Below are 16624 nucleotides of genomic sequence, written 5' to 3'. Positions count from 1 at the left end.
AGAAGGCCTTTCTTCTCAGAGAGGCCCAAAACTTTCAGTGCATGTGACGATTCATTTTAACAACATCCAAGYCCAACCAAACACCTTCAAACTAACTTTTTTTCTCCGCAGGTTAATCCTGAACTTTGTTTTTAGCCTAGAGAAATTTGAAGTCTTGGCATGAAAGTGTTAATAAACAGTGACAAGCTGTAAAACGGCACTTTGACAACGCAGCTAAATGACCGATGTGGCTCCAATCTTAGCAGTAATTAGGCATAAATGTGCAGAGAGGAAGCTCTGCTCATAGGGGCTGCCTTTGCTTGGTTCCAATCCACTGTCTCCCTTTGTAGAGGATGAGGAAGCACAAAATAAGACTGGGTTAAATGCAGTGGAAATCCAGCAGGGGAAGGCGGCTCCTTTGCTGAAGCTGTTGCTTCTGAAATTCCCTGGACCCCAGAAAGGCCAGAGGTCCAACAAACAGTATTTATCTCTTATTTATAATTATAAATTATTATAAAGTATTTATAATACAGGCACATTTAGTGTCTGTATTATAATGACCTCTGCTGTATCTGGGGGATACAGCTCAGGGGGTCCTTAGGTTCCCCAGTTCTGGATGGAGGATCTGCACAAAAAGCACATACGGTTGCAAACACCTACTGGGAGAAACAGGGGAGTCACGTGGCTGTCCCTTCGACCAGCCTTATTCCCCCCACTCAATGGCAAATTTTACATAATGGTCTTCGGTGTTATGGTTCCTATAAGGACAAGTAGTCATGCTTTGAAGAGGTCAAATAAATAAGACATAGCTTGCCAAATCTCCTTTTGGAAAACACCAGTTGGTGAGACAGTTGTTGAAAGGTCCTCAGGCATCAAATGCATATCAACTACGGATATACACGTGTATATATGTGCATATATAGTATACTATATATKGTCATTACTGTCTTTGGGAAGATACTTCTTCTGTTGTTCTCCTTTGCTTATTTTAGTCATCCATTTCATACCTCCTCGTCAACACTTGACCCTTCAAGATTACCAATCTGTGGTGCTGATCCATATATTTTCAGAAAACTTGATATAAAAAGCACTACTAGTGACACACGATAGTAATTCCCGATAGTYTTAGTCACTACGTTACATCCAGGTGTCTTTACCTCTAGATTGCAGGTGCGATTCCTGGGGTGAGTACTATTGAACTCTAAATTCATCTGCAGGTCCTGCTTATAAGGGATTCTTCTCACGGATTTGATACACTTGCTTATTTGGAAGTTTCTTCCTGCGACTTCCTGTGACTTCTGCTTTAGCCGCAACAATCTGTGCATGAAATATGGTCCCGGCTAACTGCTGTATCTCACACAGTCCCTGATGGGGAATTAGCATGAGTCTTGGTGCAGGGATYTCACACGGATAAGGACCAGACCCAACCCTTCAACGTTTCCATCAGTTATTTGGAAAAAAATATCTCTGAATCCCTGACACTTTATTTCGAAGCGACACAAAGACAGCAGAATGCCAGATAAAGACGTGACGATCACACATTGTCCCGAGCGCTCTGAACTGCTTTGCCTGTTTGAGCCAAGTGCGTGTRATTCAACTCAATGGAAAAAATCAAACAAAAATAGTTTGGGTAGGAGAAGAGAGTGCCCTGGGAAGCAGGGAAGATCCCTGCAGGGAAGAGTTGACCACAGGCTTAAGGTGCAGGAGGCAGCGATGCTTGTCCATGTGAGCAGCACTGAGGTACGTGCATCGGCAACACCACTGCAGGAATGATTCCTGCCCTTCCAAGGTCCATATTTTAGAAGGACCTTGAAGTATTGGGTAAGTTTCAGAAAGTGGACATAAAATACTTGAGGATGGAGAAAGAGTCTTCAGTTGCTGTGAGCGTTACCTGTTAAATTCATCCACAATAAGAGGGGGAGGCTAGAGGGTAACAGCATCTTCACCAAGAGAAAATGGCAAGTACTAAAGGACTCTCTAATCTGATGAAGAACAGCGAAGTGGGAACTAGGGGCTGAATGCTGGAGCAGATGGATTCAGATAGGAGATTAGGCAGAAATGCTCAGTGCTGAATGTGATTAAACATTGGAATGAGTTACCAGAAGCAGCAGCTGATTCGCCATCTCCCGAAGCCTTGGGATGAAGCTGGATGCCTTTCTGTGGGAAACGTTTTGATCCGACAGCACCGGGCTCAGGGCAGGGGTTAATGATGGGAGATGTAATGACCTGGGGTGTGCAAAGCTTGCGATATGCAAGGAAAGGTGACCCCGCTGGTCTTTTTTTGACTTCAAATCCTATGAATTTGTGGATGTGTGATAGTGATATAGTYTGAATAACTTCCTTTGTACTTYGCCCTAATTTTGCAGATCTTTGTACATTTTTTGTCACCGTAATCTTAAGAATGCCTTACATATTATTCTCTCAGCCTGTCAGCTACTATTAGCAGCTCGTGTGAATTGAACCATTAGTATTGTAAGTTACTTGAAAAATAATGTCCCATTCTCAGGTTGGGTTTTAACAAGGTATAAGTGATTTCATCTTTAAACTCCATATATTCTCGAAGACGAATGTTATGAACCAGTTATCTTTATCCACGAGAAAATTATAATAGTTTCCTAAGGCCAGAAGATGCAGTTTGGTGTCATGCTCAGCCTTGCATCACCCCAATAGACTTTTGATAAACTTTCGTATCCCTTTGGTCTTCTGGGAATGGGTATTGGGCAAGTTGAAAACTTCATCCGAGGCAAGGTTTCACTTTTGATTTTTCTTTACTTTTAGGGAATACACAATGCTAGATCCAGGGACTGTTTTTTATTTCTGACATCTGTGGGAATCAAAAGCAGTTTGTAAATGTCTTCAGAGTTGCATATGTGCAAAGTAGCATTTTTTTCCTGTTTTCTGTATATTCGTTAAGTGCAGTATAACTTACTACTGGCACGTGTACATGCCCATGCAGAATAGAGAATAAAGAGTCTGTTAAGGCAAGTGCTGTTGACTTTATTCCTTTAAGTTGGAGCACAGGCAGTGTGGCAGTGCTAAAGATTTCTTGTGCATCTGTAGCTGAATCCATAATCTCTTTAAAAAGACACATGGTAAGCGAGTTACATAAGGACAAAACATTTCACTGTTCCTTTAAACTTCATTTCAGAATAGCTCATAGAATAAAAAAAACTAAAGTGAAGACCAGAAATCTCCCTGTTTGCTCTTCATTTTTTTATTTCACTTGTGCACTCTGCTGATTCCAACTGCTAGGACATTCCTGCGCATCCCTGTGCAGTGCGGAGCGCGGATGTTCAAAAGGAGCCCGGCAGCACCCGAGCTCCTGCCCGTCGCTGCAGATTCTGTTTGCTCCTTAATTGCTAGAAACAGGTATATGAGTTTCTGAAAATTACAAAGCTGGTATTAAAGAATTTGCATTATTATTTTGTGCTTTAAAAAGAAGGATGCTATTTCTGAGCTCTAAGGGCTGACAGCTGTTCCAGTTTTGCTTGGGGACATTTTCACAATGTGGATTAATCAATGTTATGAACTGGGTCCATGGGGTTTTGGGAATGTAATTGGTTTCAGATGACACTTTGCTAGTCAATCTGTGAAGCAGCCGAATGTTGACACAGCTGAACAAGTCCAGCTGTTTCCACTCACCCCTTCTTCCCTCTCTGGATGCACCAGCTTTTCCCTCTCCTGTCTTTCTCTGTGACTTTCTAAAGCAGATCTGAGAGCTCTGGTTCTGCCATTTAGCTCTCCTTTGGTTTGCCTCTCTTCTTGGGATATCCTCAAAAGTGCAATATTTTGAAAGTATTTTTTGAAAATCGTTTTTAGCACTTTGGACCTAATTAGCTTTGCAGGAGTTAACTGAAGCAGATTTAGATGTTGCAGGCAGGGGCAGTGTGCAGATAACCTAGAAAGTTTGCAAATACCTCTGMATTTGATGCACCACATTTGATGCACCAAACCCAACTTTCCTCTCAAAAACTGAGGCAAATGGATGAGAGCGAAAGGCAGAGGGAGGCCGCGAGGCCTCGGGTCCCATGGCCACCGGGAGGCAACAGGGAACAGGCTGTGGTGGAACTGGCYTTGCTGGGAGCTGCAGGAGCTTTTGGGGGTGACCTGGTGGGAACAGGGACTGGGCCATGGGCTAGCACCGATGCAGGGACCTTCCCGTGCTCCTTGGGTGCCCACAGCCCTGCGCGTGCCGTGGGCAGGAGGTTTACGAGTTTCTAGGCTCTTTCTGCCTTTTCTTCATGCCTCAAAGGCTTTGGATTCTTCCTTTCAGTTCAAAGCAGTCTTAAAAGCTTTTCATTGACTGGGAAGTAACTGTCAGGTTTCTTCATTCTGTCATATTTAGAAACCATGGGGAAGCCAGGACTTGACTGAAGTGCTGTAGAATTTTTCTCTTTTATTATTAAAGACCAATTTTTTCAGCGCTGAAGGTAGGCAGCTATTTGACCTGTACAAACATTTCGGGGGGTACTTGTGCCTGAGACTTTAGGTATATCTCAGTGGCAAATTGGACCTTGTATTTAACCCAAATTGTATTTCAGATAATTTGGGACCTTGCCTACTAACCCATACCCAGAATTGAGAATTTGGTTCAGTGTCTACACAGAGTTAAGAAAGTGAAGATTGACATTTACAGCAGATCAGAAATAAAATTCTTTAAATGGAACAGACGTTAAACACAGCAAGGATGCACGTGCTCTTCACTCTAAGGCTCTCTTCACCCTTGTTCAGGTAACCCGAGCAGGTTTTCTGCACAATCTTGGACAAATGTTTCTTTCTATCCATAATTCTCCTTTATTTTATTGGGACCTCCAAAGGGGCTGCTTTCTTGGGAGAGGCAGAAGGGATGTAGATGGCCAGTAAGGTGTGGAAATGTATCCTTGGTGGTGTACAGCTGAATTTTTGTAATCTTATAGCCGTCATGTGTTCAGAATTTCCTAGAATGTCTTGCATCTGCTGCTGGAAATTTTGTTTGAGATACCACAGGCTTCATAGCAGCAAGTATCAGGAAGCAGAAGGCGCCAAGAGTGTATTGCACCGACGCGTGTTCCCTGGAGACCCTTCAGACATTGAATGCTTGGGAGGGCTACAGCACTGGGCATGTTACCTTTGCACATCTCGCAACAGAGAAGTCATTCATTCTTCCCAAATTTATTTATTTTTTTTCCTTTTTTTCTTTTCAGAACAGAGGCTACAGGAGCAATGCACTAATATGATGCTCAGTTCTTAATTATTTTTAATACTTATGCAATATCAGTATTTTAAAATAAATTAGAAAAGATGTATTTGGGAAGTTATTGTATGCTTTCACAAACGTTTCTTAAGGATTTGTTTCTGCTTTCTGGACCGAGGCCCATAGCAAGTTTCATACACACAGTGTCTTACTGCAGGTGTTTCTGTTTAAGGTTTGGTCTGTGCTGGGAATCGGCTCCCCTGTGCTTCGCAGCACAGCAGCTTAGCATCACCTGATGATTATTAGGCCCTGCCAGGGCCTTGAGGGCACTAATAGGTGCTAATGGCCCTGACCAGTCTCACCTGGGGCCTCTACCCAGGGGCCCCCAGGGATGCATTTAAGCAGAGATCTAGAGGCTCCTTGTTACCCTTTCTCTTAGAAAGCAACAATGCAGCTGAATATAACTTAGCAGCGCTTCCCTGGAGAGGGGTCAGATTGGATATGAAAATGTCTTTCCTTGGTCATCCTGTGCTGCACTGGTAAGTGGTTGATGTTGTTAGGTGTGCAACTACTGCATTTTTGAGTTATTGTGTTTGTGTTTTGAGTTGCAGACTCTTACAATAATTCTGTTGCTTCAACTCTTACAATAATTCTATTGCCTCTTATGTTTTTCTTTGTGGTAACCATTTTTTTCAATGACGAAAGCAGAAAGGGTAGTTTTGAGGAGCAGATAAGTAGGGTCAGATGCTTTTTGGGTTGTAGTACAACAAAAATTAGTACAGAAATTAAGAGACTTGCCTCAAGCTGCCTAGCTGATATCTAGGTGGTGCAGTATCTAGGTTTATTAAGAAAAAYGATTTAGAACATCCTCTGTGCATCAGTGGAAACTTAGAAATCCAACCTTTTTGTAAGTACCAGACTCTTCAGGGCAGAGATGAATAATACGAAATAAGGGAGGAGAGAAAAAAAAATTAAACTTGACCATTAATCTTGTTTAAAGTATGAAACCCACCCCACATCTATTGTGGCAGCACTGAGTAAAATGATCATCAAAAAAACGTTTGCATYATTGAAGTTATCATTGATAGAGATGAATCAAGGTCAGGATATCACAATGTGTGGGAGGAAGTTGGGTGAGAATTAGCARCTTCATCTAAGGCTTTATATCTTCWCTTTGCTTTGGAGCATCTTTTTTCCTTTGTCTCAGTGGCTGTGAAAGAACTATGAGAAACTGTATAAAATACATATAATTTTTTCCCTATTATGTGAGATCTCAGGATCTTTTTGAAGATAAGTTCAAATAGATTCAAGCTGATTCGGGAAGAGGCCATTTAAGAATTTGTTCCTTTTTCAAGTGGTTCACTTAATTTCCCRTGATCTGCAGTGAGGTGAGAGGTTGCTCCCTGTGGAGGCTCTTGGCAGGCTCTATTAGAAGTTGTTTCATGAAGGAAGTTCAGACGTGGCATCACCTGGATTATTCGGTGGGGAGAAGAACGTGTGTAACTTGAAAGCAGCAGCGAGCTCTCCCTTCCCTCCCCTCCCCTCCCACCTCCACTTGTGGGCACATTTTTTCCACTTCTTTAGCAAACCATAAAAATGCTSTTGGAATCTGTAAGCTGCAAATGCTGCCGAGGCCGGGGCTGTGTGTTGCCTCATGTCAATTGTCTGCGTTGTGCGGGTGGTTTTCCCCTCTGGAGCGAGGCCCTTTGGCCCCCGTGTGTGGTCCCYGTGTGTGGCCGTGGCCCTGTCTGCTGGCCCCCATGTGTCCCCGAGCCGTATGTCCCTGAGCCGTGTGCGCTGCTGGGGACTGACCCCTCCTCGGCTCCTGTGCGAGGCCTGCGCTGTGTCAGCACCGGGCCCTGCGGTGCTGTCTGGGGCTGTCTCCTGTCTCTGGTGCCTCCGATGTGAAGTTGTTCATTTCTCTGGAAACACCTGGTTTCTTGGAGGGTGTTACATGCCTGATGCAGTCCTAGAAGCTGTGGAACAAGAGGATCGCACTTGCTCCTCTTCGCAGGCTTTTGCAGCCTGCACTGGCTGGTCTGAGCTTATTGGGTCATCTTCCCATTAACTTTATTCCTGTCCTAATCTAGCTTTGTGTCGCGGTGAAATAACCCTGTTAGGTGGTGAGCAGAGCAAAATGCCGGCTTCCCAGGCTGGTGCCTCACCTGGCCAGCCTCGACTCTTCCCCTCTCACCTGGCAGTTTTTTTCATTGCTTGTTGTTGAAAACTGAGGTGGGATTGCCTCTTTCTCTGCTGTAATGTCTAAGCAGGGCCCCAGGGGCCAGCTCAGAGTCCCTTRGGTGGCTGCCCTGGTTCCTGCCACAGGCATGACATGAAGCCCTTCTCCAAAGGGCTCCTCCAAAGAGTAGGCTGGAGGACCCGGAATAAAGTGCCTTTTGCAGAGCCATCTCTGTCCTCGCTCTGGCCTACCTTCACTGATGTTCTCTGAAGATGAGCTCGAGAGCCTTTCAGAAGGGATAAAGCAGAACTTCAGTGCCATGGTGGTGCTAGCCTGGTGAAAAGAAGGACATGGGGATCATAACAGGAGCTCTCAGGTACCTGGAGGAGGCTGGCAGGATGGATGGAGCCTGGCTCTTTGTGGAGATGTGTGGCGGGAGGATGAGATGAGGGAATGAGTCGGAACAGGAGAGGTTCCAGACAGTTATGAGGAAAACCTTGTCCCATGCTGACAGTCTGTCATGGGTGTAACAGACTGCCCAGATAGGATATGCAGTTTTCATCCCTGGAGATTTTCAAGACTGAATTAAAGCTCTAAAAACCATGGCCTGGCATCCTACCTGGCCATGGTTGGAACTTTGGACCAAATGCTGGTTATACTGAGGTCCCTTCTGACTGGCATTATCCTAGAGAGCTACTACTTTGGAAGTCAGGATGGTTGATCTTGGTAGTTGACTGTGATTTCTGCCCACTATGTGACAGTGTTTTGTTTGAGTGTTATTTTGACAATAGTGTTTTCCATTTACCTGCCAGCTATTCTATAAATAAGTCATTCCATAAAATACCACCTGCCATGAGGACTTACGGAATTAAGGCAGACAGTCTTTAACTGCTGCGGGGTAGGACTGGTGAAGACCTGTGTGTCCAAAAGCCTAACCTTTTGGTTATCTTTTCCGTTCCTGCAAAGCAATGTGTCCCTGAAAGAGAGAAAACTGTGACTAGGCATGCTAAACAGCAGATAAAAAGAAATACAGTTTCCATAGAGGAGAGTTTTCATCAAATTATCTAGATTTGCACACTTCTTCAATACCTGAAGCAAACATGTTCATGGGATGACAGTCTAAGAGAAGGAGCCATAGATGTTTAAGTGTGTAAATACTTTGAATATAAGGAAACTTCTTAATTAATGTCAGCTTTTATTTTAAATTATAAACTGAGGCCCTAATATCAAACTATGAGACCAAGCTGGACTAAACCATGCACAAAATAGTAGCTATTTTCTATTTGGTATATGTGATTTATATGTGTCTTAACACTGGTGACCGCTCTGAAATTAGAAGGTAGAAGTTGCTGAAGGAATGAAGAAGATGAGAGACAGGCCTGGAGAAGGAGACCCCTCCAAATAGTATTTATTTGCCCCCTGCTCTGCATTTGGTGGCCCTTTAGGATACAGTGTGCATCCCTTCCATGATGATATGTTAAAATGTTTTTAAGGAATCTCCCAGTTATGGCTTCCGAGGGTCAGGGCTCAGCAGGGCCGTGTGGATCGCAGGGGTACAGAACTGCAGCCCCAAGCTGGGCTTTGTGTGCCTGGCGTTCCTTGTTATGCCCTCAGCAAGGCGCAGGAACGGGGCTTGTCAGGAGCACTTTGAAGAGAGATTAAATAGAGCCAGCAAGATGGGAGCTCGAGCAGAGCGTTCAGATGTGTGTTTGAGAGGAGCAGGAATAGGCAGCGGCCATTAGTTCAGATGTGTCTGAGTTGTTAGACAGCTACTTACCGCTTTATGCAGCCTTTCAAAGGGTGATACTGCTTTTCTGGTTTGTTTATTGCATAACTCCAATATAAAGGAATTCCTAAGGCATGAATGCTAAAGAGGAAGGAAAGAATAAGTGGTAGCAGTTAAATTTTCATGTATTTATGCCTTATTATGGCCTGACAGTCAGAAATAATGTTCTTTTCCTTTTATCCTGATTTTTCTCTTTTGACTGTGTATTAAAAAACCACCAGCAGTAACAAAGTGTAAAAGATTGAATTAAATCCTAGTTAGAATGACTTCACCTTAAATAGAGGAATATCTTAGATCTCTTTCTCTTTCTTTTCCTTTCTCTCTGTCTAGTCTACAGAGACTTGGCAGTCTCAGATACCCTTGGGTGTTCAAAGGTAGATCAGTCTGCGGCAGGGCTGCCTTTGATGTTTTCACCTACAAAAATGTCACATCACAGCCCGCTCTGTTATTCCACATTGAATGTGAAAGATTCCCTAAAAGGTTAATTTCAAGTCTTGTTGAATTTTATACCATTAAAGCCGGTGCCTTTTCCAGGAGGCTCCCAGAATAGTTTCCAAAGGCAGAGAGAAGCTGCGAGTTCCCACCGTGGATCCCTGGCTCCCCAGCCATTGCGCACATCCCATGCTCATCGATGCCTGACCTGTTTGTACACCAGTATTGCCCCCCAATGCTGTGTGCCTGCACCCACACCCTTCTGGGCACGCTTGCAGGAGACCCTAATGTGATCGGCATTCTGTGTCATGAAAGAARAAATATATAATGGGAGAGCAACACTTATATAACGATATTCCTGAGGAGTATTTTTTTCCTGAGGAATTAGGACAATTCTGATTGTTTTTGCTATCTGTATTTTAGGACTGCTTTCAGGACTGACTGTAGTTACAAATACATGGAATAAAACATATTGAAACGTTGTTTTTATTTCCTGTCCTCCCCTGGTGTTTAGAAGAAATGGTGCATGTGTTCGTTAAGCAGCTCAATGGTTTCCACGTGAATACAATAGCTTGCACCGGGCAGGTGCGTGACAAATCCTTGCTTATTGGTCACAGCATGAGTGACAGTTTGGCTGGAAATGATTGAATGGACAATTGCTGGAAGAATGAGATGCGGGTTCTGCCTTCAAGTTCTCTAGGTTTTTTGTCGAGTAGAGGTTGTCTGTTCCCTCATATTACAGTAACATCTTCAGACTTAGCCAGAGCACTTGGGTAACAGTGTGACCTTTCGTCGCTCCTTCCCACCGTGTAACTTGTGTGTATCTTTTATTTAGTTACCAGCTTGTTGTCTTCCATCTCCCCTGACATCCCACCTCCAAAATCTTTAATGGAGCAGAGAGAAGTCTTATCCTGCACCCGTGTCCTGGCAGGATCTGGGGTTTATGTGGCTCATCAAGCTCTCGTCTTAGGTTGTGCCACGCTTCCAACTGCTTTATCCTTGCAAATGCCTCTGTCAGCAGACACCTCTGGGACTCGGCACATCCTGGGAATGCAGGATGGAGAGGGACAGGGCTGCTGGAGAGCCCTTTGGACCGGAGCGTGGGGAAGGAGCTGGGGACAGCAAGAACAAGGGGGAAGTTGTGGTCAGTCTTGAGAGGGCTGTACTACAGGCAGAAGTGAAATTAGAAATTGGATTTCTACAGAGCTGAACTAAAAAGGAGATAAGGAAAAAAGTAACCTGYGAAAACCCGAGTAACTTTGGCTTTGAAGTTGCTGTTTCTGCGGTGCCTGAGGCAGCTCGGAGTTGCTGGGGACGTGTGCGCGTAAGGGTCCTGGTGCCTCAGGTGCTCTGCAGATGGAGCTGGGTTTCCCAAGTCCCTGGGCATTTATTAGGAATATCTGTGGGTCACCAGGCCCAAATGGGGAGTTTTATATCACGTTTCAAGCTTTATGCATGCATCTTAGTTATATCCTACCGGCACCACTGGAACAAGGGCTACCAGGGCTGTTCAGCTGCCTCCCTGTGGAGGTGCTGAGAGCTTGAGTGCTGCTTGCAGCCTCAGAAAAGGCTGGACATAACTGGGTACGAATGCTGCTTCTCCTGCTGTGGTCGTGGCACTTGCTGTGCAGCCCGAGCCCCATCCACTGGAACATCCCCAGCGAGGGCTTGCAGGCAGGTGCTGTGCTGGGCAGCCTGGCAGCACTTTGGTTTTGCTGTCCGACTCTAAGTGAATAAACACCAGCAAGGGCTGATTTTTAAAAATCATGGTGGAGCGGGTCATGTTTATTAAGACATAGGTATTAATGGCTGTTTTATTTGTGTATTAACCCATTTTAGTAGTGCAGTTGTACCTGTATGAACTTCTTGCTAGCTCTGCCTTTAGTAAGGGGGCTGTGGTTGTGTGTGTGTCCAAGGCTCAGCAACAGTGGTGCTGACAGCATCTTCCCTAACTAGTCATCTTGCTTCTAAACTATTGGCAAATTGCTCAGCAGAGCTCGTAGCTGAGAAACAGCAATACGTTACTGTGGTRCTGCCGTGGAGGAAATGCGCTCTGCTCAGCCCTGCGAAGCAGCAGGGAGGAGGGAATGTTGGAGCAACTGGAGGCCGGGAAGCCTCGGACTTGGCCTGCCCAGGGATGGCTTTGTTGCCTGCTGTGGGTTGTGGGTGCCCACTGTGCAGCAGACAGTTCAAGCTGTGCAGGGCACAGGAGGGCTGAGTCCGAGACACGAGCAGTCCCAGGGCTGATGCCCCTTCACAAGCAGCTGGCGCTGCTTGTATGGCCACGTGTGCCAGTGCGCCAGCCCCGTGAGGCTCTGGCTGCTGCCCGCTGCCAGGGCCTGTCACGGGCGCAGAACAGTGCGTCACAGCAGCACTAGGTGGCACAGGCACCCTGGCGCAGCGGCGCGCGCCCGCAGCCGCCGCCAGCCCGGCTGAAAGACACCGTGTCCCGGCTCTGCTAGCACTCTATTAACACTTAATCACTGGCCACGCTCCTAGGGGAAGGCAGCTGGGCTCGGAGCTTGGGTTATGTAAGTTGGAGCTGGGCGGCGCGAGCGACRCCGGCAACGGGAGCTGCGCGCTTGGAAAAAACTGTCCGAGGAACCTTCCCAAAGTTGTTTGAGAGGGGTTTTCACCGGAAGTRTAGCCTGATCTTCCCTTCAAGATACCAAGCTCCTGTTAACTTCTGGTTTGGCTGTTTGGGAATTTATTACAGGAAATTCAGCATAGAAAACCTGTAATTCAAATTGTAAGACTTAAAGTATAGGATGGACTGTATGAGGGCTATAGATGGATCTAGGTCAAGTTGACTTCAGGGTGTGTGGGGTTTTTTTGAGTTTCTTTAGAAATTCTAAATTGCTAATTTCTTTAGAATTTTAGAATTTAGAATTTCTAAAACACTGAGCTGTGTGATTTGGTTCCCCAAACCAAGGTGAGTCTATGTCACTGAWGCAGCATCACCACCAGGCACTTTCAGGTGCCTCCAGACCTGCTTTAATTGGAGCTGTAGGGATATGTCCAGGAATGGAATTTGTATCTGAGCTACTACTAAAGGTTCCTGATYTAGAAGAACAGCTCAAAATAATGGAAGTGATACAGAAATCATACAAGATAACAGGTCTGTTTCTTAGGATGAGCTTGCTATGCATTTTGAAAGAAAGAATACAAGCCCTGGGAGTGTGTGTGTCTGTCTTGTTTGTTTGAGTTTTTCCTATTTCCACTGGTAAGATATGTCAGACAAAATCACCTCCTTCTAGAAAGGAGAATTCTCCAAGACCATTCAGATGCCCTAAAGTTAAGCATATGCTGAAACACTTGCAGATGGCTGCTGCAGCAGTTCTATCAAGTACAGTAATATTTAATTTAGAATACTGATGTTTTTGAAAATAATACRTGACCTCAATAAAAGACAAAGTGAAGGTTTTCTTCATTTATAAGTAAGGAAGCTATGAGGGAAGGAGTCATTATTATTGCTATTATTATTAATAATATAGCTTGAAGCACATTCTCATTGCCTTCCCAAAGCAAAATAAAACTCTTTTTTTCCAGCATTTCTCATCAAAATACTCCTAGAAAATCAGCCTGGTGTGGMAAAATAGACCTCAAAGCTGTGAATTAAACACAGGAGGTTGGGGATGTCTTGCCTATAATTGGAAAAGAAGAATACCAAATCCCCCCACTGTCAAAAACTCGACTAAGTGTCAGATTTACTTTCTGTGCATTTTTAGCTTATCTTGACACTTGCTTTCCAAGTAGTTTAATGTGATTTTTTTTTTTCACTCTTTGCCGTTAAGGGAAAAAAAAATCTTTCCTGTAACAAGGATGTTTATGCTGAGACAGTGGACAACAGTGTTGATGTCAGAATGGATTTAGGGACCCGAGCGCGTGTGTCCTCTGTGTGCCGAGCGCTCGGGGCGTTCGGGAGGGAGGTGCCGGCAGGGGTTTGTTCTGCAGGCAGCCGTGGTGGCAGCACTGCCTGGGCGCGGGCCCCGGCCGCCKTCCATCCCCTGGAGAAACAAGGCAGGGAAACCGAGTCGGAAGCTTGTTGGAGTCTGCGCTCGATTCACACAGCTCGGGCTCATCTCTAGCTCCAGAAATATCACAAGCCAACCCCACGCAGCATCTCGGGTGCTTGCTTAAAATACTTCCCCCACAAAAGGGAGTTTGCTGCCGAAGGAGGTTTTTGTGGCTCACACAGGGACGGGTGTCAGAGCGGGGCTGGAGGAGCTCTGCAGGGCGGTCAGGCAGGCGCAGGGAGATCTGCCCACAGCAGTGTGGAAATAAAACTGTCCTTAGCAGGGGACACAGCACTTGCCTGTGTGTGACCATCAGCTGTATTTTTTCTTGACATGTCTTGAAACCATTTCCTTTTTAAATCTAGCTGTGCTGCTTTCCCTTTTTCCCTGTTGTTGTTAGCCTGCTAGTGCTTCTAGCGTGTGCACAGGTAAGGCTGGCCTGCAACCGCTGAGCATCACAGGTGCTCTTGAAAGGAGAAATTAAGAAACTGCCTCTGGAGGAGACWTGTTCTGGATCATGCGAGACAGCCCCAGGTGAAACGCGCTTAGCACCCACCCTGCTGGACRAGAGGCGCTTGCCCTCGGGGTGCCCGTTTGCCCCAGTGGTGCCTGTGGTGGGAAGCAATCCACCCATGAAAATGAGTGGAAAATCATTAATTTACTTGTATATATTCCAAGTAAGGCAATAAGAATTTCTGCATCTACATACTGAACTTCTGAAAAGCCTGAGGATTCAGGGCCACCTTCATTTCCTGGCTTTGTGCAGTCTTTAGTTCTGCATGTTACTGTCCCCTTGCTTGTATTATGGGGATAATTCTGTGTGTGTATATATATAGATAAACATATATACAAGTGTATATTTAGATAAATAAAAATGTTGAGGTGATATTTGAGAGGTTAATGCTGAAGAGGGAAGTGGTCTGTGCAAAGGCCTATGCTTCTAAGGCAGAATAAAGGGAAAATATGGACACATACCTGAGGAAAAGATGTGAATGACCTGAGATGACAGCATTCTCTAGAACTTTGGGTGCAAATGCATCTGAGATCAAATCCCTCCCTTTCTTCCTTGCCTCCCTGCAGTTGTTACTGATTTATAGATGAAGAGAAAGAGCTCTGTGCTATGAAAACCTCCAGAAAAGTAAAAACCAAAATGTGAAAGCACTTACAAGAGATGCAGGAATTGAAAGCTGAATGCTAGGAGAGTAACTGTATGTTCAGCCTAGATTTGCTGTCACATATAGGTCAATATATGGGGCTCAGAGCTGAAAAAGTTATACCGATGGACAAAACTYTCAAAGGTTTCACTCAGTCACTCAGAATATATTGTGGTCTAGAGGTTCCCTCGATGGTTTATGAATTTCTTCAGCCCTATATGTTGAGGCTTTTTTTTTAACGTTCTTTCTCCTTGCTGCTGCAATGATTTCTAAGAAAATACGGGGACAGCTTGGTACAGAGTGTTCTGTACTGCTGCAGCCATCCACGCTGACGAGATCTGCAATTCCTGGCTTGTGAAAAGCCCTCGGTCACTATAAAGAGAAAGCATCTGTGATTTTGTTGTTGTTTGTTGTTTRTAAAGATTGGAGGCTTTGAGAGATTGCAGCAACTTGAGCGCACACGCTCTAGAGGCTCCTCGTCCTTCTGGGTGAGGGTGGTGTGCGTGAAAATAGAGAAGGCCATATGGCAATGATGCCAGGCAGGATAAATTTGTAGTTTTAGATGTATGCTTCTTTRCATTCTGGTATCCAGGTTAAGGGAACTGAGATGCCACGTTAGGTCCTGGGGTGTGAGATCCGAGCGTGGTGTTTGTTTGTAGTGATCCAAGTGAGTGGACAACAGGAGGGGCKTGGAAGGGGGAAAAGAAGCCGTGGCCTTATGGTGAGGTATCAATAAGAGGAGTAGGGTGGGTGAAGGAGGCATCTGGAACTCGATAGAGGTGGTGGTCAAGTTTGTGATGTAGGTGAGATGTCGAGATCTGCTTAAGACCATTGAAGGATGGTGAATTTTCCAAAGACTAAATGAGTGATGAAGGAAAAAGCCTAACTAAAAACAAACACGGTGGCTCAAGGGAGGATGCTGCTGAAACAAAAGAAGCCCAGTTTGCTACAGCAAAAGCACCCATCAAGTTGGCAAGAACACTTGGCAAGGCATAAGGTTTGATTTATGGATGGGGACGGTACCTGGGATTCTGTCAACGTGAGGATTGAAATGCTCATGGTCCTTGTACTGAGTTGGGAGGAGAGAAATTCTTGGCTGTGCTTGTGTATCCAGTGAGCTCCAGGGGAYGGTGAGGTGTTAATTGTTAGTGAATTAGGTCAGTATTTCTGATGTGGCAAAGATGAAGGTTAGGCTTGTCTTGGAAAAGAGCCCAAAGAGAACATGAGATGAAGGAGTGGAATTAGGCAGGAAAGACAGTTGGCATTAGAAAGATAGGAAGGGATAAAATATTGCCATGGGGAAAACAGATGAATTAGGGGAATAGAAAAGTTGAAAATCTCCTTTATCTTTGGTAGTAAAAGGACGATGAAGTTACAGAAGGGAAATCCAATCAAAGGGAAGGGAAAGAATGTTACACTTGCCAATGGTCTCTTTGAAGAAGCCATTAAAATCCAGTGCAGCAGCACACGGGAGGCAGGCGGATATGGGTCCAGGGCAGTTAAAAGACAACTGTGATTGAGAATACAGGCTTCAGTAAATTGGAAAAGTAAGTGTTTGCAGGGAAGATAAGCAAGCAGAAGGAGCATTTGTCCTGGGAGAGGTCAGCCTAGCTTTTTATCATTCAGCCTGTGTTAGCGGASCACAATTGCATGGTCTGAAAGAGGATGGACCCAGTGTGAGATTCAGTGGGCTCTCACATACTTGTTTTTGTATTACAAGGACTCGGTGATAAGTAGAAATTGAGACAGAAAAGAGAGGGCTGAGATCGGACAAGAGAACTTGAGTGCTGCTGGGTCATTTATGCGCTTGACCATGTCTCACAGTGACAAAATTCAAATTACCATGAGATGGGAGAGGAAAGTGCCTCCTCAAAAAAAAAAAAAAAAAAAAAAAAAAAAAAAAAA

General features: G+C 44.9%; 1 protein-coding gene across 1 annotated transcript in view; it reads left to right on the top strand.

Moving 5' to 3' along the window:
- Positions 1-5657: 5657 nt before the first annotated feature.
- RORA (RAR related orphan receptor A) overlaps positions 5658-16624 on the top strand; it is a gene marked incomplete at its 5' end in the record, with an annotated part of 250994 nt that continues 240027 nt past the window's right edge. Inside the window, one exon of the mRNA XM_026052806.1 lies at positions 5658-5691. Coding sequence (XP_025908591.1) covers positions 5658-5691 — 34 coding nt within the window. The remainder of the gene's footprint in view (positions 5692-16624) is intronic.

The sequence above is a fragment of the Nothoprocta perdicaria genome, unplaced genomic scaffold (genome assembly GCF_003342845.1).
Source record: "Nothoprocta perdicaria isolate Ctin4 unplaced genomic scaffold, notPer1 scaffold_113, whole genome shotgun sequence".
Lineage (NCBI taxonomy): Eukaryota > Metazoa > Chordata > Aves > Tinamiformes > Tinamidae > Nothoprocta > Nothoprocta perdicaria.
Note: the sequence above shows the minus strand (reverse complement) of the source record. Positions and strands in the feature narration are given on the sequence as shown.